A 21,862-nucleotide genomic window follows, 5' to 3' on the forward strand; every position below is an offset into this window, starting at 1 on the left:
TCACTCCGAGACCCCCTCTGCATACGGGAGACGATTTTTATTATACCCCTTCGGCGTTAAAGGGTTAATACAATTACTTTGAAATTATATTAATACAATCTTTAAGGTTAATATATTAATATGATAATAATTTTAGGTAAATTTGATATAGGGTTTTACATAAGGTATACATTTGGTGTTTCGATTTCTTCCTTCTTTTATCTCTCTCTCTCTCTCTCTCTCTCTCTCTGCAAAAGAATTGATATGCAGACAAACATAATTGTTCAGTCCTTACTTTCTCTCTTCTCTGGAAATGATATGTCTTTCGTGTCCGAGCTGGCCGCCTCCCCCTGCTGCACCACCGAATGGATGCCAGTCTGTTTCCGGAATTTTTCAAACCACCCACGAGAAGCCTTGAAGTCTGGGGTTGGCGTCGATGTCCCTTCTCCACCGTCTTCTTCGGCCTGGGCAATCAAATCGCTGAAAATAGCGCTGGCCTTGTGGCAGATTGCCGTCTCGGTTATCATAACGCCAGCGATGTCTTTCGCTTTTATCCATACAAGAAGCAGCCTCTCCATCTCATTGTGCACATGGCTCCTCTTGTTGGACAAAATAGTCACGCCCTTGGGAGGTGTAGCTGCTTTGATGGCTTCCTTCTGCTTAAGGATGGTGCCTATCATCGACGTATTTCGGCTGTATTCCTTAGCGATCACACTCAACCGCATGCCAGCCTCATACTTCTTGATAATCTCCATTTTTGTCTGCATAGAAAGCATCCTCTTCTTTCCGTGAACTTCAGCAACTTTCTTGGGACCCATGACTATACATAATTAAGTTATGTAGTACTAATTAAGTTCTCACACAACACGATAAAGTACAAAGCGAAATCACTAACACAAATTTACGTTAACAAACAAAATCATATATGAACAAACAAATTCTGCGTGCTTACGATAACGATGCTGCTACCAAATGGCCAAAGAACGCCTTTACGTAGAGCGCGATGGGAGAGATGCTGACCTATAGAGAGCAGGATCTTACGGCAGTGACTAGCACCAGGAACCAATGGGATGGTGGCGAGTCTACAGAGTTAGAGGTGCGCGAGTTTTAAAATTGTTTTCAGCGGTCGGGGCGAATCTCGGGACTTTACAGTAACACCCTTTCGTAACCTGAATTATTTTTGTATGTAGAGGCATAAAAATCTTTCTGTTTGCTTTCGTAACTTGAGTTTTTCGTAAGTCGAGGTTCCATTGTATATATATATATATATATATATATATATATATATATATATATATATATATATATATAGATATATATATATATATAACATATATATATATATATATTTATAGATATTATATATATAATATATATATATATATATATATATATATATACAGGCGGTCCCCGGTTACGACGGGGGTTCCGTTCTTAAGACGCGTCGTAACCCGAAAATCGTCGTAAGCCGGAACGACGTTCTTGAAAACATGTCCACAGGGAAAATTTCACTACTAATTTGCAATTTTTCTTAGGGCCGTATCTCTAAAATTATCACTAATTTACTTTTTTCATGTGCAACACTGTGTATTCACAAATTACTGTATATTTTCATTAAAATACAAGAGAGAGAGAGAGAGAGAGAGAGAGAGAGAGAGAGAGAGAAGAGAGAGAGGAGAGAGAGAGAGAAATAACTCCTTAGGTTTCAATAGATTGAAATGAATGTCTGTAGGCCAAACTTTTTCCCCCTCCCATAAATACATATATTTCTCCAGAGAAGAGAGAGAGGACTGTGCAATTATGTTTGTCTGTCTATCAATTCTTTTGCTGAGAGCGAGAGAGATAAAGGAGGAAGAAATACGAAACACCAAATGTATGACAAGTATCTTGTGGGGAGGGGAGAGAGAGAGAGAAAGAGAGAGAGAGAGAGAGAGAAGAGAGAGTTGTTTAAAAGATGAGAAAATGGAATGATTATTGTATTTAAAATACTCAGATATGTACTTGTATTATTATTGGAAAAAATATTTAATGATAAACTTATTACATACACGTCCATGAAAATGATCTCATCTCAGTAAGAGAGAGAGAAGAGACGAGAGAGAGAGAGAGAGAGAGAGAGAGAGAGAGAGAGGATTAACATAAAACCATTAAATTCGTTGACCATTGTATGGCATTGTTAAGCTTGTGTCACTCGAGTTGAGGTGGGGAAATTGATACAGAAAAAGACAAAGGGAAGAATTTTCTTTTGAAATTATTTATCGTATTATTACTATTTCTATTATTATTATTATTATTATTATTATTTATTATTTGAAAAATATAATAAACACGTGCATCTACCATAAAAAATTCTCTCATCTCAGTAAGAAAGAGGAATTATCCTTACAAGTGAAATGGAAAGGTCATTTTATCTCTTTAAATACAACCATTATGAATTTTGTAATTAAAGTTTATTATTATTATTATTATTATTAAATAACTGAAATTATCAATAAACATTTTACATACTAGTACCATAAAAATTCTTTCATCTCGGTAAAAGAGAGAGAGAGAGAGAGAGAGAGATTGAGAGAGAATTAGAGAGAGAGAGAGAGAGAGTTAACCTTAATTAAAATGACATGGATAGATTAGTACGTATTGTATTTCTTTAAAATACTATCACATATGAATTTTGTAATTACAGTATTATTATTATTATTACTTGAAAGTATTAAAAACAAATAGTACAAGCACATAAAAAATCTCGAGTCTCAGTAAATGAGAGAGAGAGAGAGAGAGAGATGAGAGAGAGAGAGAGAAGAGAGAGAGAGAGAGAGAGAGAGAGAGGGGGGGGGGGGGGGAAATGTCAGGACCACTGCAGCTCTCCCCCAGCTCTTCCCCCTTTTGGCTGTCACAGAACATGATATATATCTGACAGTTTAGTACCTGAGAAAGGTTACAGAAAGACTGGGGATTTCCTTCAACAGAGAAGCACTGGGATTTCCTTCATTCTTCGATAATTTTTTAAATATAAGCTAAAATCTTACTAATTCACTATGGTATTTTCTTTAATGAATTGATATTATTGCTGTATAAATTAATATTAATATTTGAAAATAGTAAATCATTTATTTATCATACTAAAAAACATACATCTTTGTAGTATAGAGAGAGAGAGAGAGAGAGAGAGAGAGAGAGAGAAAATATAGTGATTATTTTCTTGGAAAATACAAAGAGAGAGAGAGAGAGGAGAGAAGAGAGGAGAGAGAGAGAGAGAGAGAAACTGTGCTAAACTATAAAGGATTCTTATCTTATCATAATATGTGTTTTTTAAAAGCGTCGTAAACTCGGAGCATCGGAAGCGTCAGCGTCGTAACCTCGGAACAAGCGTCGTAACCCAGGGCGGATTTTTCAATGAATATTTAAGAAAAAGCGTCGTAACCTCGGAACGTCGTAAGCCGGACCCGTCGTAACCCGGGGACCGCCTGTATATATATATATAGTGGACCCCCCGTATTCTCGTTCTCCAGATTCGCGGACTCACACATTCGCGGATTTCTCAGGGTAACGTTTACTGCATTCTTCGCGGAAAATTCGCGCATTCGCGGTATTTTTCTATGATAAATATCCACAAATTCCTGGTTTTTTTTGATGAATTTCATCATAAAATGCACTTTTTGTGATAAAACTATTAAAAAACCAAGTATGAACATTTTTAGTGGGTTTTTCTTGAGTTTTAACTAACAAAATAGGCTGTTTTTAGCATTTTCATTGGGGTTTCAAACATTCGCGGGTTCTAACTATTCACGGGGGGGTCTGGTACGCATCCCCCGCGAATACGGGGGGACCATTGTATATTTATATTTATATTTATACAATGGACCCCCCGTATTCGTGTTCTCCAGATTTGCAGACTCACACATTTGCGGATTTCTCTGGGGAACGTTTCCCTGCATTATTTGCAGAAAATTCGTGCATTCGCGGTATTTTTCTTTGATAATTATCCACAAATTCCTGGTTTTTGTTTTTTTATGAATTTCATCATAAAATGCACTTTTTGTGATAAAAACATATTAAAAAAAATTCAACGTATGAAAATTTTTTGTGGTTTTTCTTGATTTGTTTTAAACTAACAAAATAGGCTTTTTTGTTTTTTAGCATTTTCATAAGGAGGGGTTCCAAACATTCGTGGGTTCTAGCTGTTCACGGGGGGGGAGGGGGGGTCTCGGTACGCAATCCCCCGCGAATACGGGGGACCACTGTATATATATATATATATATATATATATATATATATATATATATATATAGGTTCTACTGACTTTTGAGCGCAAGACAAATGAGCGCCGACAATTGAGCGCAAGACAGTTGAGCGCAGGTATTTTCAAAATAGGTATGAAAGAAAACTAAGAACTTCAGAGACAAAATGTTTAGAAATATACATATATATACTATATATATATATATATATATATATATATATATATATATATAGATATATATATATATATATATATATATATATATACACAATATATATATATATCCATTGGCTAAAAAACCAAACAATGCTGTTTATTTATTGTTTGACTATTACAATCGTTTGGTTATTATTGTTAAAATCAGTTCATTGTATTTTTCAAATTCTGTGGGTTTAGGAATAGTTAACAACGCTGTTTATTTGTTGTTTGACTATTATAATTGTTTGGTTATTATCGTTAAAACCAATCGTTACATTCAACAAAGCCTTCTAAAAGGAAAATTAGTTTTGGTTTATTTCGGTTCAGAGAACCCACGAGATGGAGAAAATAACATCGTCCAAAGGAAAACAAAATATATTATACGAAGGGTATTGTTACAGACTCAACAGAGTGCTTAAGAGTGGCAAAGAGTCATGGCGTTGTGTAAATGAAAAGTGCAAAGGAAGGATACATGTTTTTGGAGATGAACTCACATTTGCCAGTGATCACGATCATGTACCAGATCCTACAAAGTCGGCGGCTAGCTTATCAATGATGCGGCTTCGCGAAAGGGCAGCAGCATCAAATGATGCACCAAGGCGAATCGTTTAGGCGACCCAAATTAATTTGTATCCTGAAGTAGTCGCTGTTCCTCCTAAGTTTCCTAAGTTTCATTCCCTTCAGCGGACAGTACAACGACAACGGAAGTGCAAGAGATTGCTTATCCCAGCACCAAGTAACATAGGGAAATAGATATACCACAAGAACTTGCTTTCACGCATGCTGGTGAAAATTTTCTTGCATATGACTCCGGTAGTGATGACCCGGATCGTTATTTTATATTTGCCACCCCTGATAATTTGAGATTGATGAAAGAAAATAAGCACTGGATGGGAGATGGGACTTTCAAAATAGCTCCTCAGTTATTTTATCAGCTATATGTGATTCATATCCTATATAAAGGAAGCGTCTTCCAATGGTATACATTCTCCTTAACAGAGAGTCAGAGGAAGCATATAGCCGTGCTCTGATACGACTACTTTGCATGGATAATGAGATTGCTCCATCTTCCATTTTGTGTGACTATGAGAAAGCATTTCATAAATCTTTTTACGTGTAATAAATAAAAATTTAAGAAATCATATTTCTGTTTTTTTTTAGATGATTTTGTTTAGATATAATTTTTACATGTCATAAAAAATAAAGGTTAAAACAGTAATTTTGTTCCCTTTTATAAACTGTTTTGAGATAATTTAAAGTATTTACGTGTAATAAATAATAATTTTTGGCGCTCAAATGTCGGCGCCTAATGTTACTGTGCTCAGTTGTCTTGCGCTCAATTGTCGGTGCTCATTTGTCGGTGCTCATTTGTCTTGCGCCAAAAAGTAGCTCACGATATCATATACATCATATATATCATATCCATATATATATATATACATATAGATATATATATATATATTATATATATATATATATACAGTGGTCCCCCCGTATTCGCAGAGGGGATGCGTACCAGCACCCACCCCCCCCCCCCCCCCCCCCCCCCCCCCCGCGCACGAATAGTTAGAATCCGCGAATGTTTGGAGCCCCTATAAAAACGCTAAAAACTGCCTATTTTGTTAGTTAAAACTTAAGAAAAACCACTACAAATTTTCATACTTGGTTTTTCTTTTTTTTTTTAGTTTTATCACAAAAAGTGTATTGTATGATGAAATGATAACCCCCAAAAAAAACCAGGAATTTGTGGATATTTCTCATAGAAAAATACTGCGAATGCTGCGAATTTTCCGCGAATAATGCAGGGAAACGTTCCCGAGAGAAATCCGCGAATGTGTGAGTCCGCAAATCCGGAGAACGCGAATACGGGGGTCCACTGTATATATATATATATGTATATATATACATATATACTATCCCATATACATACAGGCAGTCCCCGGGTTACGACGGGGGTTCCGTTCTTGAGACGTGTTGTAAGCCGAAAATCACCGTAAGCCGGAACATCGTCAAAAATCCTAAGAAAACCTCACTTTTAATGCTTTGGGTGCATTGGAAACTATGTAAACTGCATTCATATGGCATTTTTTATAAAAAAAGACCTTCAAATATTGATTATTTTGCCTTTTGGTGTCATATTTCATCTGCCAGATGAACGTTGTAGGCGTCGTAACCCTGGAAATAATGTCTGATGAATATAATTGAAAAGCGTCGTAACCTCGGAACGTCGTAAGCCGAGACCATCGTAACCCGGGGACTGCCTTATATTATCATTGTTGGTGGGTTTAATTAAAAATTTTGCATGAAAATGTACTTGTGTATTATAGGTAAAATGTAGAAGTCTAGAAAATACACTTCTGTTCACCTGATTATTTTGTATTGCAGGATTTGTTTCTTGTATGACAAAGTAGCTTTTAGTGCAAAAATCAGCCTTCTCACTGTCAGAGTTTCAAATTCATTTGCAAGCGTTTCATAAGAATATATACTACGCAAATGATAGGTATAATGTAGAAATTGTGAAATCACATTTCTATTTAGTTGATTACATTGTATATTTCAGGGCATATTTCTTATCCGACAAAATAGTTTTAGTGCAAAAATCAGCCTTCTAGCTGTCAAAGTTTCAAACTCATTTTTAAACGTTACATGAAAATATAAATGTGAATTTTAGGTAGAATATAGAAATCAACAAATCACATTTCTATTCACTTGATTATATTGTAAATTGCAGGGCGTAGTTCTTATATGACAAAATATTTTCAGTGCAAAATTCAGCATTCTAACTGGCATAGTTTTGTAGTTATTACAAAATAAGCATTTATTTTTCTTTTGGCATTTTCTCAAAACGTAGTTTTTAAAAAATGAGTTCTTTTAACTTGAAGACCGAACCAAAGTCATTAAAACTTTACAGAGTTCAGTATAACTATATATCTCGATTTGCACAGAGATAAACTGATTTTTGAATGATTTTTTTTACATAGTGTTTTCTAAAAGGGTAATTTTTTTCCAAATGCAAATAATTTGTTAATAATTCATTATTAAAAATTTCATTAGAAGTTGAAGAATAAGTTAAAAATTTGATGCAAATCCTTTCAATCCTAAGAAAGTTATAAGCACCCTCTTTGTCAATGGGGCGTTATGGCATCAGCGCACCCCTTAAACCAGGAAGGAGGATGTGAAACTGAGTTTGAAAGTGAGATAAAGCAGCTAGGGGACATAAGAGGGAATTGGGAGAGTTAGTGGGTGACAAAAGAATCCCATATATAAACTGAAAATAAAGGTTTATCGTACCATAGTCAGACCAGTGATGATGATGTATGGGTAAAAAACATAGGTATTAAGTAGGAATAAGGAACAGAAGCTGGAGCTAACAGGATTGAGGATGGTGAGAAGGATTTTGGGAAAATTAAATTAGAAGTGCTTGAGTGATAAAGATTACTATGATAGAGAGTCGAGATTGTGATATTTTGGACATATGGGAAAGATGAGGGAGGAGTGTAGAAGGCTTGGATGGAAACTGTTGGGGCTAGAAAGTCGAGAGGGCAAAGGATTAAATGACATTAATAAAATGAGGGAGGAAGGAATCAGTGGATCAGATGGTGTGGTAAAGTGAAGAAAAGTGGTACAGCAGAGGAGGAAGATACTTTCACTGGGACTTTGTTAGAGAAGATGCATCATTGCAATGGACTCCTTAGCTTAGGGATACACTGGTGAAGAAGACTGCAATTTCCTCTTTTGTCACCTAAAGGCATTCTATTCTATGGAACTTACTTTTCAAATGAATGGCCTTATTCGCTTGTTCCATTTGAATATTTATTAATTTTGAATAATTTTTTCACAGAACAGTTGTAGAGAAATGGAAAAACATCCTGACAGTTCCTTATACTATCATGTACTCTCTGATGGAAGAAGCAAATGGGCAGAATAGAGAGGTGGATGCTGGCTTACATTTGCTGGGTATTGTACTTGAACAAGGAATAGCGCCACACTCTGCAGAAAGTGATTCAGACAAAATCAGGTATTGCATTATTATTTTACTAGAGTAAGTCTCCAATTGGTAAGTATTAGTGCTATTAACACAGCACATGCCGAGAACTTTCTAACAGATAATAAAGTGAATAAGATTCATGGATGTGTATAGTTTGCTGTAGATATGATTTATGAATATCACTTTGAAAGTTTGTAGACGTTATCTTTTTTGAAGGTCAATTTGAAGTTCTTTGCTGTGCCCCTATCTGGCATCTTCTAATTTACCTGTACAGGTTATGTAAGATTTTCTTTATTTTGAAGGTTGTCCTATCCTTTAATGTTGTCAATTCACCTTGTCATAAGTGTAAGTGTTGTTCTTGAGACGCGTTGTAACCCGAAAATTGTTGTAAGCCGGAACATTGTAAAAAATCCTAAGAAAATCTTACTTTTAATCCTTTGGGTGCATTGAAAACTATGTAAACTGCATTCTTATTGCATTTCAAATTAAAAAAAAAACCTTCAAATATTGATTATTTTGCATTTTTGGTGTCATATTTCTTCTGCCAGATGAGAGTTGTAGGTGTTGTAACCTTGGAACATGCGTTGTAACCCTGGGAATAATTTCTGATGAATATAATTGAAAAGCGCCTTAACCTCAGAACGTTGTAAGCCAGGGACTGCCTATATTGTTATCTCGCAACCTTTGAAAAATCAGATTTACTGTTACATGATTTTTCCTAGCCGTAACATTTTTCATTATACAGGTCACTAAACTGACCAGAAGATGGCCTGGATGGTAAAAATAGGGGATTTGTGGAGGACTGAATTGACAAGCAATTTTGTAAGAGGGAAAGTAGATTTTGTGAGATTCTTAATGAATAGAAAGGAAAGATGTACATACATACTAGAAAAAATTAAGAAAACATTTGGGTGCACCAATGAAATAGGGAAAGAACCTAGATATATTGAAACAGCAACCTGTGTAAAATTTATGATGCAATAAGTAAAGTGTAAAGCTATATTAGGTTTTCAGCAGTTTGATCATTTTCTTGATAAGAATTTCACTATTGATGAGAGAATTTCATCATGTATAATGTGTTCAATACTGTATTGTAAAGGCTCTTAAATATTTATCAAAGTATAGTAACCAGCAGATATTCCCATCCAGTTTTTCAGGGAGAAGGATGTAGCGTAAGGCGATATTTATTTTTGTTGCATCTTGTGTGCATGTGACACAGCAGATGAACTATTTATTTTATGCCCTTTTTTAAGTTAATCTAAATCATTATCATTACAAAGGTTTCGTATCTTACATCACTTTTACTATGTAGGCAGTGAGACTTCTTGACCTTATTGTTCCATCCAGCTGCGATCATTATTCTTCGCAATACCACTTCTTGTTTGGACACACTGTACTTGTAATTTTAGGTGCAGAAGTTCACTGGTGAAGTTGATGTGTGGTAAAGGAGCTGCCATCTATGGAGCTGCATCAGAAGTATTAGGACTGTACTTGAAATTTATGAAAAAACAAAATGAAGGTTAGTCATTCCATTTTTGTATAAATAACTTACCCAGTAATTACTTGGCTATAAGTTCCACTTATATGGCAGCTTGAATTCAAAAAATTTGTGGGTAACTCTTCAAACCATTGTGTAGGTGAACAGTCCAATCCACTAGTGTGAGAATAGGAACGACTGTAAGCAGAAAGCTCAATTTGTTCCTGCCATCATTGAGTGAACACTTGTGATGGCAGTAGCTTGTTCATTATTTTCCAGTTAACCCTTAAACGCCTAGCCGGTATTTCCGAAAGTGTCTCCCGTATGCCGGCGGCGTTCGGGAGTGAGCGCCGAAGCGGGAAAAAAGTTTTGTTCAAAAAATCACAGCACGCTTAGTTTTCAAAATTAAGAGTTCATTTTTGGCTCTTTTTTTGTCATTGCCTGAAGTTTAGTATGCAACCATCAGAAATGAAAAAAATATTATTATCATATATATATATTGGAATATATGACCGCGAAAAAAAATTTCGTTATATAATTGTATACAAATCGCGCTGTGAGCAAAACAGTTAAAGCTAATGAGTTAATTTTTTTTTGTATTGTACACTAACGTGCAATGATTTTGGTATATAACAATGTAAAACGATCAAAGCAACACAGGGAAAATATTATCACAATATGATGCATGAATTCGTAATGCGCGTATGTAAAAAAAAAGTTTTTTTCAAATATTCACCACAAATCAAAATATTGTGCTAGAGACTTCCCTTTTGTTGCAAAATGAAGGTAATTGATTGAATATTACTAGACTGTTAGTGTTGTAGCTTACAATTGCAGTTTTCAACCATTTCGGTTGAGTTAAAGTTGACAGAAGGTCGAATTGTTTCTATTTATCGTTATTTATATGAAAATATTTCAAAACTGATAAAAGCTACAACCATGGGTGTTATTTTTTGTATTCTACGTGAAATTGCACATATTTTCATATATACAACTTTATGTAACGGCTAATATAAAACGGTGCAAACATTACGACAATCGGACAAAAGAATTTCTGATTTTTTCTGCAATTACTGCGCTGATGTAAGGAAAAAGTTTTTTCAAAAATTCACCATAAATCGAAATATTGTGCTAGAGACTTCCAATTTGTTGCAAAATGAAGGTAAATGATTGAATATTACTAGAATGTAAGATTTGTAGCTTACAATTGCGTTTTTTGACCATTTCGGTTGAGTCAAATTTGACCGAAGGTTGATATTTTGGCACATCATTATTTATATGAAAATATTTTGAAACTGATAAAAGCTACAACCATGAGTTATTTTTTGTTGTATTCTACATGAAATTGCAAACATTTTCATATATAAAACTTTATGTAACGGCTAATATAAAACGGTGCAAACATTACGACAATCGGACAAAAGAATTTCTGATTTTTTCTGCAATTACTGCGCTGACGTAAGGAAAAAGTTTTTTCAAAAATTCACCATAAATCGAAATATTGTGCTAGAGACTTCCAATTTGTTGCAAAATGAAGGTAAATGATTGAATATTACTAGAATGTAAGATTTGTAGCTTACAATTGCGTTTTTCGACCATTTCGGTTGAGTCAAATTTGACCGAAGGTTGATATTTTGGCACATCATTATTTATATGAAAATATTTTGAAACTGATAAAAGCTACAACCATGAGTTATTTTTTGTTGTATTCTACATGAAATTGCACACATTTTCATATATAAAACTTTATGTAACGGCTAATATAAAACGGTGCAAACATTACGACAATCGGACGAAAGAATTTCTGATTTTTTCGCCAGTTACCGCGCGGATTTAAGGAAAAAGTTTTTTTTCAATTCACCATAAATCGAAATATTGTGCTAGAGACTTCAAATTTGTTGCAAAATGAAGGTAAATGATTGAATATTGCTAGAATGTAAGAGTTTTAGCTTACAATTGCATTTTTCGACCATTTTGGTCTAGTGAAAGTTGACCGAAGGTTGAAATTTTGGCACTTATCGTTATTCATATGAAAATATTTCAAAACTGATAAAAGCTACAACTACGAGTTATTTTTTGTTGTATTTTACATGAAATTGTGCACATTTTCATATATAAAACTTTATGTAACAGTTAATATAAAACGGTTCAAACATTATGACAATCTGACAAAAAAAATTATGATTTTTTCGGAAGTTACCGCGTGGACGTAAGGAAAAAGTTTTTTAAAAAATTCACCATGAATCGAAATATTGTGCTAGAGACTTCCAATTTGTTGCAAAATAAAAGTAAATGATTGAATATTACTAGAATGTAAGAGTTTTAGCTTACCATTGTGTTTTTTTACCATTTCAGTCGAGTCAAATTTGACCAAAGGTTGAAATTTTGGCGCTTATCGTTATTTATATGAAAATATTTCAAAACTCATAAAAGCTACAACCATGAGTATTTTTTTGTTGTTTTCTACATGAAATTGCACATATTTACATACAGGCAGTCCTTGGGTTACAATGGGGGTTCCGTTCTTGAGACGCATTGTAACCCGAAAATCGTCGTAAGCTGGAACATCACCAAAAATCCTAAGAAAACCTTAGTTTTAATGCTTACTTTTAATGGTTTGGGTGCATTCAAAACTATGTAAACTGCATTCTTATCGAATTTTGCATTAAAAAAAAACATTCAAATATTGATTATTTTGCATTTTTGATGTCATAATTCTTCTGCCAGAGGAGTGTTGTAGGCGTTGTAACCCTGGAAATAATTTCTGATGAATATAATTGAAAAGCGCCTTAACCTCGGAACGTCGTAAGCCGAACCCATCATAACCCGGGGACTTCCTGTATGCTATAAAACTTTATGTAATGGCTAATATAAAACGGTGCAAACATTACGACAATCGGACAAAAGAATTTATGATTTTTTCAGAAGTCACCGTGCGGACGTAAGAAAAAAGTTTTTTAAAAAATTCACCATAAATCGAAATATTGTGCTAGAGACTTCCAATTTGTTGCAAAATGAAGGTAAATGATTGAATATTACTAGAATTTAAGAGTTTTAGCTTACAATTCCGTTTTTTTACCATTTCGGTCGAGTCAAAGTTGACTGAAGGTTGATATTTTGGCACTTATCGTTATTTATATGAAAATATTTCAAAACTGATAAAAGCTTGTTTTTTGTTGTATTCTACATGAAATTGCACACATTTTCATATATAAAACTCTATGTAACGGCTTATATAAAATGGTGCAAAAATGACTTCAAAGGGATTAAAGGGATTTTGACGAAGGAAAAATCTATTTCTGGGCAACGACCTGTGTCGCCCTGTGAAATGGTTCCTTTGATACTATTTCTTAGGTATAAATATTGCTATTCATCCTAGAGAAAAAAGAAACTATATAATGCCAAGATAAATGGCTCACTCACCTCTAATAGAAGTGTCGGTATAGTAAAGGAGCGAGTGGAATCACTACCAGAGGTCCCTTGCCATTTAGCTTCTTCCTTCGACAAAACCCCCAACTACGGAGGAGCCGTGCTACAGCTCCCGGTACCCTCTACTACTACCCTGAGCGCCTCCGACGCCTGTGACGTCATTCCTGAAGATAGCCTCCAAGCTTGGGGTAAGCTGGGTGAGAACAATGCAACTATAGGGTGGGGTTTCACAGGGCGACACAGGTCGTTGCCCAGAAATAGATTTTTCCTTCGTCAAAATCCCATTTCTGGGCTTAACCTGTGTCGCCCTGTGAGATAGTACCAGAGAATGCTAAAACACCAAGCTTGAGGGACAGTACAGATAATAAGAAGGTAAAAACAAACACCTGTAAGGTTAATAGTATAATGATCAACTTAAATTACAGTCTTACAATTAAAAGTTAATGGTATGAACCCTTAAACATGGGATAGAACTTAAAATTAATTAGCCTACCAAACAAGCAAAATATATACAGGGTAGGCATAAGACAGGATAACAAGTTGACTTATACATAAACAATGGAACTGAATCCCAAACGAGAATGATGAACATAACAGCAATACTCAAGGTAACACAATTACATAGAGGCTACTAAACTAAGTAAGGGTGCAATGGGGGCAGGCAGAAATTTGAGGGCTTCCAAGGGTTTTAGGTAGTGTCGTTTGAAGACTGTCGGAGATTTCCAGCCTGTATATTTCTTAAGATCCTCAAAATTCATATGTTGGAAATAGTTAATAGATGTGGCCACTGCCCTAACATCGTGGGCCCAAGGAAAGGACTCTGGGTTGGCCTGTTTAATGAAGTATAAAATTTGTTGTCTGATCCCTTTTAGGGAGATTGTACCACCTTCCTTCCTAATGAACAATGGACCTGAAGATTTCAGAGTTGTTCTACCTAGGTAGGCTCTTAATGAGTTGACAGGACAAAGAGAGATGTCTTGAGGTAGTGGTAGGATTTTCCACGAGGACCATCTGTCCTGTGGATCTTCATTTTTGGCTAGAAAGTGGCGATCTGGGGATAAGAGGACCTCCCCTGAGGGGAGGAACTCAATGTGACCCGGTTCCCTTGATAAGGCTGACAGTTCTGATATTCTAGCTCCTGAGGCTAAACTTAGTAAAAATATGGTTTTCCTCAGGAGAGATATATAATTGCAAGAGTCATTGTTAATGTCCGAGGCCAGTTTGGGGACATCATTTAAAAACCAAGAGACTGATTTAGGTCTCGTTGATGGTCTTAATCTAGCACAAGCTTTTGGTATGGAGGTAAAGTACGAATCCGTAAGATCTATGCCAAAACCAAACTGGAAGATCTTTTTGAGAGCTGATTTGGTCGTAGTGATAGTGCTTGCTGCTAAACCTTTCTCAAACAATGATCTATAGAAAGTTATGGCCAGGTTCATTGTCATGACTTGAGAGTTTGAATCCTTAAGGAACTCTGCTTGTTTCTTAACAGATGAGTCATATTGACGCAGGGTAGATTCCCTTTTATCTGATTCCAAGAATGAAATATTCTGGGGATCAATTTCTGCATTCCTTATAGCTGCGAATTTCAGAAAATCCATAAAGTTAGGGTTTTCTGAATTCTTGAGGAAGCGGACACAGTCTGAGTTTGCACTAACTGGGTTAGTTTGGGGTTGGGAATCCGTAGGGGCCGGAGTCTCAACTCTAGAAGTAGAGGGAACCAATTGCTCTTGGGCCAGTTGGGAGCTACTAGAGCTACTTGGCCCTTGAATGTCCTGAGTTTGTTTAAAACTTTCAGGAGAAGGTTCACCAGAGGGAAGAGGTAAATTTTCTTCCATGTGTTCCAATCGAGGATCATTGCGTCTGTAGCATATGCTAGAGGATCGAGGTTGGGTGCCACGTAACAAGGGAGTTTGTGGTTTGACTCCGTGGCAAAGAGATCTACTTGAAGTCCCGGGACTTGTAGACTGATCCAATTGAACGAATTCCTGTCCAGTGTCCACTCCGATTCCAACGGAACGGAGCGAGATAGAGCGTCTGCTACTACGTTCTTGACCCCTGCCAAGTGAGTGGCTGACAGGTGCCATTTGTTCTTGTTTGCCAGAGAGAAGATGGCTATCATGACGTGGTTCAAGTGACTTGACTTGGATCCGCCCCTGTTGATGCAGTGTACCACCACTGCACTGTCCAGAACTAGTTTGAAATGTGAGTTCTTGGGCGGTCGGAGTTGTTTCAGTGTGAGGAACACTGCCATGGCTTCCAGTACATTGATATGTAGCTGACGGAATGTTAAAGACCAAGTTCCTTGAACTTTTTCGTGCTGAGAGTATCCTCCCCACCCTGTTAGTGAGGCGTCCTTGTGGATCACTAATGATGGAGGAGGAAATTGTAGGGGAATTGCTTTTGATAGATTCTTTGTCTCTGTCCATGGGCGGAGACATTTTCGTAAGATCGCCGGGATAGAGGTTAGTTTGTCCCGTGATCTGCAATTCGCTTTTGAACGCCATACTCTGTTTATATCCTTGAGTTTGGCTCTTAGCAGAACGTCTGTGACTGATGCAAACTGGAGTGAGCCCAGGATCCTCTCCTGGCACCTCTGGGATGTTAGTTGTTGTTTGAGAAATTGCTTTGTAGCTCTTGCTTTTTCCCTCCTTTTCAACGACGGAATCGATAGAGTGTGTGATTGCAAGTCCCACTGAAGGCCTAACCACTGGAATCGGGATTCCGGTGTTAGTCTGGACTTGGTTTTGTTTATTTGGAAACCTAAATGTTCCAGAAATTTGATCACCTTGACCGTTGCTTCTTTGCATACTTTGGGGTTCTTTGCCCAAATAAGCCAATCGTCCAGATAAGCCACTAGTATTATTCCCTGTTTCCTTAGCTCTTGCACTACTGCTTCCGCCAATTTGGTGAAAATCCTGGGGGCTATGTTGAGCCCGAATGGCATTACTTTGAAGGAGTAGGATTTGTTTCCTAGTTTGAAGCTTAGGAATGGACGGAAGTGTCTGGCTATGGGAACATGATAGTAGGCATCTGTAAGATCTATAGAGGTTGTGACGGCCCCACGGGGAAGTAAGGTCCGTACCTGCGAAACGGTCAGCATCCTGAACTTGTCGCAATGAATGTATAAGTTCAGATGGGACACGTCTAAGATGATCCTTCGGTTTTCCGAGTCTTTCTTTGGCACGCTGAACAAGCGTCCTTGAAATTTTAAATTGTTGACTCTTGAGACTACTCCTTTGAGAAGGTGGTCTTGGGTATACTCTACCAATTCCGCTGTTGGTGGTTGATAGAATTTGTTGGTTGGAGGAGGGCCCTCTAGCCAACTCCAACCTAGGCCTTTGGTTACTATACTCTGAGCCCAGGGGCTGAACCTCCACCGCTGGCGGAAGAGGTACAGTCTCCCTCCTACCTTGGGGCTCTCACTGCTGGCTTGCCGAGGGGCAGCCACCCCTTGCTCCTCGGAAGCCTCTTCCCCTACTTGTAGCCCTGCCAGACCCTCTGAAACGAGAGGCACCTTTTGCTCTGCTACCTCTCGTGAACCTGTTGAAAGCCTGAAAGTTCTGCCTTTCATAGGAAGAGTTGTAGGCTGGGGAGACAGCAAAGGATGTGGAAGGCTGAGGCTGCTGTGACTGTGGGGTCAGGACAAGGTATTGTTGTTGACCCTTAGAAGAGGAGTGTTGTTGCCCTTGAGGTGTTTGGACCGCTTGGACCAGCGTCTGCTGAGGGGTCTGGAAGGGCAAGAACTTCCTTGGTTTCTTCTTAATCCTCTGGTTCGGACCAGAGGATTCCTGTTTCCGTTTAGGTACCAGCCCCCACCTGACCTTGAGGCACTGGTTTACTTTGGATGCTTCATGTAAGACCTCCGCCACCACTGGTGCTGGGAAGAGGTCTGTCCCCCAAATTGAGGAAGCTATCAGTTTGTTTGGTTCATGGCGGATGGTGGCTTCCGCCAGGACATGCTTCCTACAATTCCTCCTGGCGATTAGAAAGTCGTAAAGGTCACACTGCATGGTGTGCAGCAGACCTTTAGCCATGACTTTGAACAATGGCTCTTGCTGGTACACTAGAGCCGTCATTTCAGCCATCGTCATGGAGGAGAGGGATCTCGCAAGCCTGGTCCGGGCATCGTACTCCGTCTGGATGAGGGAGTCCGACAACCTGGGAAGTCTCTCGCTAAAGAGAGTGGTGGCGCAGTCAGCCTCAAGTTTCCCTACCGAGAAAGTTGGTACTGCTCCCTCGAAGTAGGCCTCAGAGCCTGGAACCAAGAGAGAGGTGGGTTCTGTCTCCCGGAGTTGAGGCAAAGGCTCGTCCTTCAGGGCTGCCTAAAACGTTGCTTCCACTACCTTAAGGGTAAGTGGTAGCGGAGTACCTTCCACAGGAGTAAAAATGGTGAAGGGACTCCTAAAGGCCATGATGCGAGTATTCTCGCACCCCCACTCTTCCAGGCTTCTCAGCAGAGTTTGTTGAGCCTGTTCCCTAGGAAGGATCACGGTTTCCTTGGGAACTTTGTCTTCTCTCATCATAGCTGCTTCCGTCAGACGGACGTAGCCAATGAATGGGGGTTAAAGGTTCCTGGGAAAGAACTCAAAGTCTTCCAGCCTTCGAGTTCCAATGCCTTCAATGGTCAGCATCCCGTTCACGAACGGAGCATGTGAGGCAATCCTCCAAGGATTGGCTGCCTTGAATTCAGGCAGTTGGCTAGAGTCTGGCTTTGGGAGAGGAGAGGGTGGCATTGCCAGAGGAGTCCCTGCCGCGATCGTGGTCTGGATCCCGGTGATGGCGTTCTCTTGAGCAGCCAATCGTTCCGCCAGGGATTGCATTGACTGGCCGGATGACGCAACAGTACTTGAGAGCTGGGAGAGTACTGTGCCAGCCTTGTTATCTACCAAGGTTCCCATGATAATCCCCACCTGCTCTAAGATGTTGGCCGAGAAGCTTTCGGGATTGAAAGGGGGCACTTGAGCCCGATCCTTTCGAGACTTACGTCTGGGGGATCTCGACGCTGACGAAGAGGCCGCCCTTGATCTGACTGTTCCGGGGTGGGGAGCGGGAGTAAAAGCGTCCGTTAAGATGGCCAATTTCTTAGGGAGGGACTTTTTCAGTTTGTCCACGGTCGACTTAACTTTGGGGATCACTGAAGTGACCTTAGGGCGAACAGCCCGTTGGTCTTCAGTGAAGCCCCGAAAAGAGGTAGAAGAGGAAGGATCAGTAGAAGGAGATGGAGAAAGGGAACTCAGGAAAGGGCCCTGAGAACCCCCAGAAGCTGCTCCTACTGCACCCTTACCTGTGCCCATGTGGTCTACTGCCATGGGCTCAACGTCAAGGTTCATAGCCACGACGTCTTCTGCCACGTCCTCTGAGAAATCACCATCCTGGAGGGAGATCATGACTTGGAGGTCTGCTAACAAAGGGGCGGCCACTAGCGGGTCTACCACTGATCCCTTCTTGGCCCCAGGGAAGATGAGATCAGCCATGTCCTGGGTGAGGATGTAGGGACGGCCTTTTGAGTTCCGGCCAAATCCTCCCACCCAGGCTTTGAGGGTCACCAAGGCCTTCTTCTTCTCTTCATCGGGACCTTGTAAGAAAGGTCTAGAGTTAGGGAAGAGGGAGGGGACGTAAGGATCGTGACTAGAAATATTGACTGAATATGTGTCCACCTTGTGAAATATAGTCAGTATCGACAAGTATACCAGGTATTGAATGCTGACGGAGATAGGAAAACTTACTACTAAAGATGCTTCGCCTACTAGAATGTAGCAGGTTTGGCAACCTTCATGGTGCCAGATGATGAAGTCCTGCACCTTCACTGCACAGCTAGCATGGGAGCGGCAGGCTGTATGGCCGCATGGGTCTTGCAGTAGAGCACTGCACCCGATCTCCTGGCAACACAAAACCTGTAAGTCAAAGGATACATGAGTACCATTGACAACCTCCGGGGAGGTACTTAAGTAAATATCCGTGGGTGCCGGAGTGGAACCGACGAATAGGGTTCTACGTATAAGTGGCATGCAAAAAGGGACTGCCGGAGTGAGCTCTAAAGCTCACACCCGTATGAATAAGGACTTAAAATAAAGGGGGCGTGCACTTAAAATTAACGTAGAAAATGGTTACAGGGGGAATAGCCTCTGACTCCGTATAAGCTTACTTAGTTATATGGGTAAAATTAAACTCTGTCGGGCCCGGAGTTGTGATTACCGAGCGAGAGGGGTTCAGCTCCCTGGGTGAGAGCTTAGGATGGAACATGAGGCAGAACTATAACCCCCGGAGTAACAGTATAAAATAAATAAGTCCTTAAAATAGTGTAACAGAAAAAATATCATATCAGTGGGTGCCCGTGTGAACTATCCTATGTGGATAGGCTCCCAGTGAATCCCTCCCCCTTGGTTGTCCGGTGGGTACGGAGTATTACCGCCGGACTAAAACAGGGGGGGAGGGTAGGGAGGTAATGGTGGGGTAGGGGAACCTTCTAACCTCTGCGGCCAATTAGGGTCGGAGGAGGGAGGGGGAGAAGGTCCCAAGCCCCCGAGACACGGGACTGTGAGAGAGCACCAGTAGGGGGAGCCTCCCCGCTATCCGTATGAGTCACCCCCTCTCATGCAGACTCGGACGCTAGCTATGAGCAGCGAGTCATCACCCAATGGCGTGGGTGGCAAGGTGTGGAGGGGGGGATGAAGGGGACGGGGGAGTGGACCCCGTGACTAGGTGGCTCGTCGTGATCGACCAGTGACCCTCCCAGCCAGGCGATAAACACGTGGTGGGGAAGGCCCATCGGAACAACAAATGGTCGAAACGACATAGTAATAAACTGATATATTAGGATTATCTATAAAAAACCATAACAAAATATATATATATAAATGATATCTTAAAGCTAGGCTAACACGGGGAACAAAAATTACATGATAATATAAGAAGTCCAAAGGTGTAGGCTAATCGCCAATCCGAAGATAGGGTATGTTAGCCTAACCTAACCTCTAAGCCAATGTAACAAGAGAATAGGCTAATCGCCAATCCGAAGATTGGGGTATGTTAGCCTAACCTAACGCTTAGGTCAGTGTGAACAAGGATTAGGCTAATCGCCAGTCCGAAGAATGGGGTATGTTAGCCTAACCTAACGCCTAGGTCAAATAATATCTATATCAAATAAACAAATGACTAGAAGTATGACAAGGAGGAACAATAGTTCTAACTGGAAAACTCCTAACGAAACGGAAGGGCAAAGCTAGGTTAAGATCTGAAACGTGCAGTCGGAGTGTGCCCCGTGAAGGCCTAACTAACAAAGCTAACTGCATGATATAATATAGTGACTATATCATAAAGTACTGCAAAAAAGGGGGAATCTCTAATGGTACGGGAGACCAAAAGAAAAAACCCCTACCGCCATGCGGTCGGAGGAGCGGTCGGAGCCGGTGAAGCTCCGAGAACTCCTAGATAAACAGGTAAATCAGCATAAATTGTGATCTGTAACCCAAGGCAGTACTTAACTTAGGAGCAGAAGCGGAAGACATCTTGAAATGAAGTAAAAAAACCTTGAAAAAGCGATCGCACAGCACAGAGAAAAAACAACGTGTGGTGACGATGGCGGCTATCAAAGGAATGACGTCACAGGCGTCGGAGGCGCTCACGGTAGTAGTAGAGGGTACCGGGAGCTGTAGCACGGCTTCTCCGTAGTTGGGGGTTTTGTCGAAGGAAGAAGCTAAATGGCAAGGGACCTCTGGTAGTGATTCCACTCGCTCCTTTACTATACCGACACTTCTATTAGAGGTGAGCGAGCCATTTATCTTGGCATTATATTGTTTCTTTTTTCTCTAGGATGAATAGCAATATTTATACCTAAGAAATAGTATCAAAGGAACCATTTCACAGAGCGACACAGGTTAAGCCCAGAAAATAATTTCTGAGATGTGTCGCAGATGCTTTTTAGTGCGAGAAGAAAGAAATTTGCACATGCGCATGTGGGTAACGCTTGTAAACCAAACAACAGCCAACAGACAATTTTCGTTGATGTTTAATACGTCCAATAGGCGTTTAAGGGTTAATTTAACTCTATTTCAGTGGTGTGTATTCCCATTGGAACGTACATTAGTAACCTTCAGTGGAATCTCAGGATGAGTTTTTTTGTTTTTTTGTTGTTGTTATTGAGTTAATACATCCACTAATCTTTTAGTTTACCTTTGCGAGCCGATGATAATAGTTCGACCCTGAAAGTAATTCTTGTATGTTACACCATTCCTTTAGGCTAAACTTTACATTATGTTTTGTTTACCAGGCCTCATTACCTGTAACCCTTGGTATATAGGTTTCCTTAATGTTAAGTTCTCGAAGGGTGTTTTCCGAGTGTAAATACTCGCAAACTGTTTATTGATCAAAGTAATTTTGAATGTTTCATCATCCTTTTGGGCTAAAAGCTAGGCAACTTTTGCCTGTTTTTCCCCTAGGCTACTTGCGACTTGCCAATATATTTTGCCTTGAAAGTTAATCTTATTCTTACATTAGGCCAAGCTTTTACATCAGTGTTGTTTATAGTGTGTAGGCCAATCAGTAGAC

General features: G+C 39.3%; 1 protein-coding gene across 1 annotated transcript in view; it reads left to right on the plus strand.

The window, feature by feature from the left end:
• Window positions 1–21,862, plus strand: part of LOC135222815 (DNA-dependent protein kinase catalytic subunit-like) — a 763,170-nt gene that overhangs the window by 509,176 nt on the left and 232,132 nt on the right. The window contains exons 35-36 of the mRNA XM_064261121.1: window positions 8,260–8,436; window positions 9,816–9,925. Coding sequence (XP_064117191.1) covers window positions 8,260–8,436; window positions 9,816–9,925 — 287 coding nt within the window. The remainder of the gene's footprint in view (window positions 1–8,259; window positions 8,437–9,815; window positions 9,926–21,862) is intronic.

Source organism: Macrobrachium nipponense, chromosome 8 (genome assembly GCF_015104395.2).
Source record: "Macrobrachium nipponense isolate FS-2020 chromosome 8, ASM1510439v2, whole genome shotgun sequence".
Taxonomy (NCBI): Eukaryota; Metazoa; Arthropoda; class Malacostraca; order Decapoda; family Palaemonidae; genus Macrobrachium; species Macrobrachium nipponense.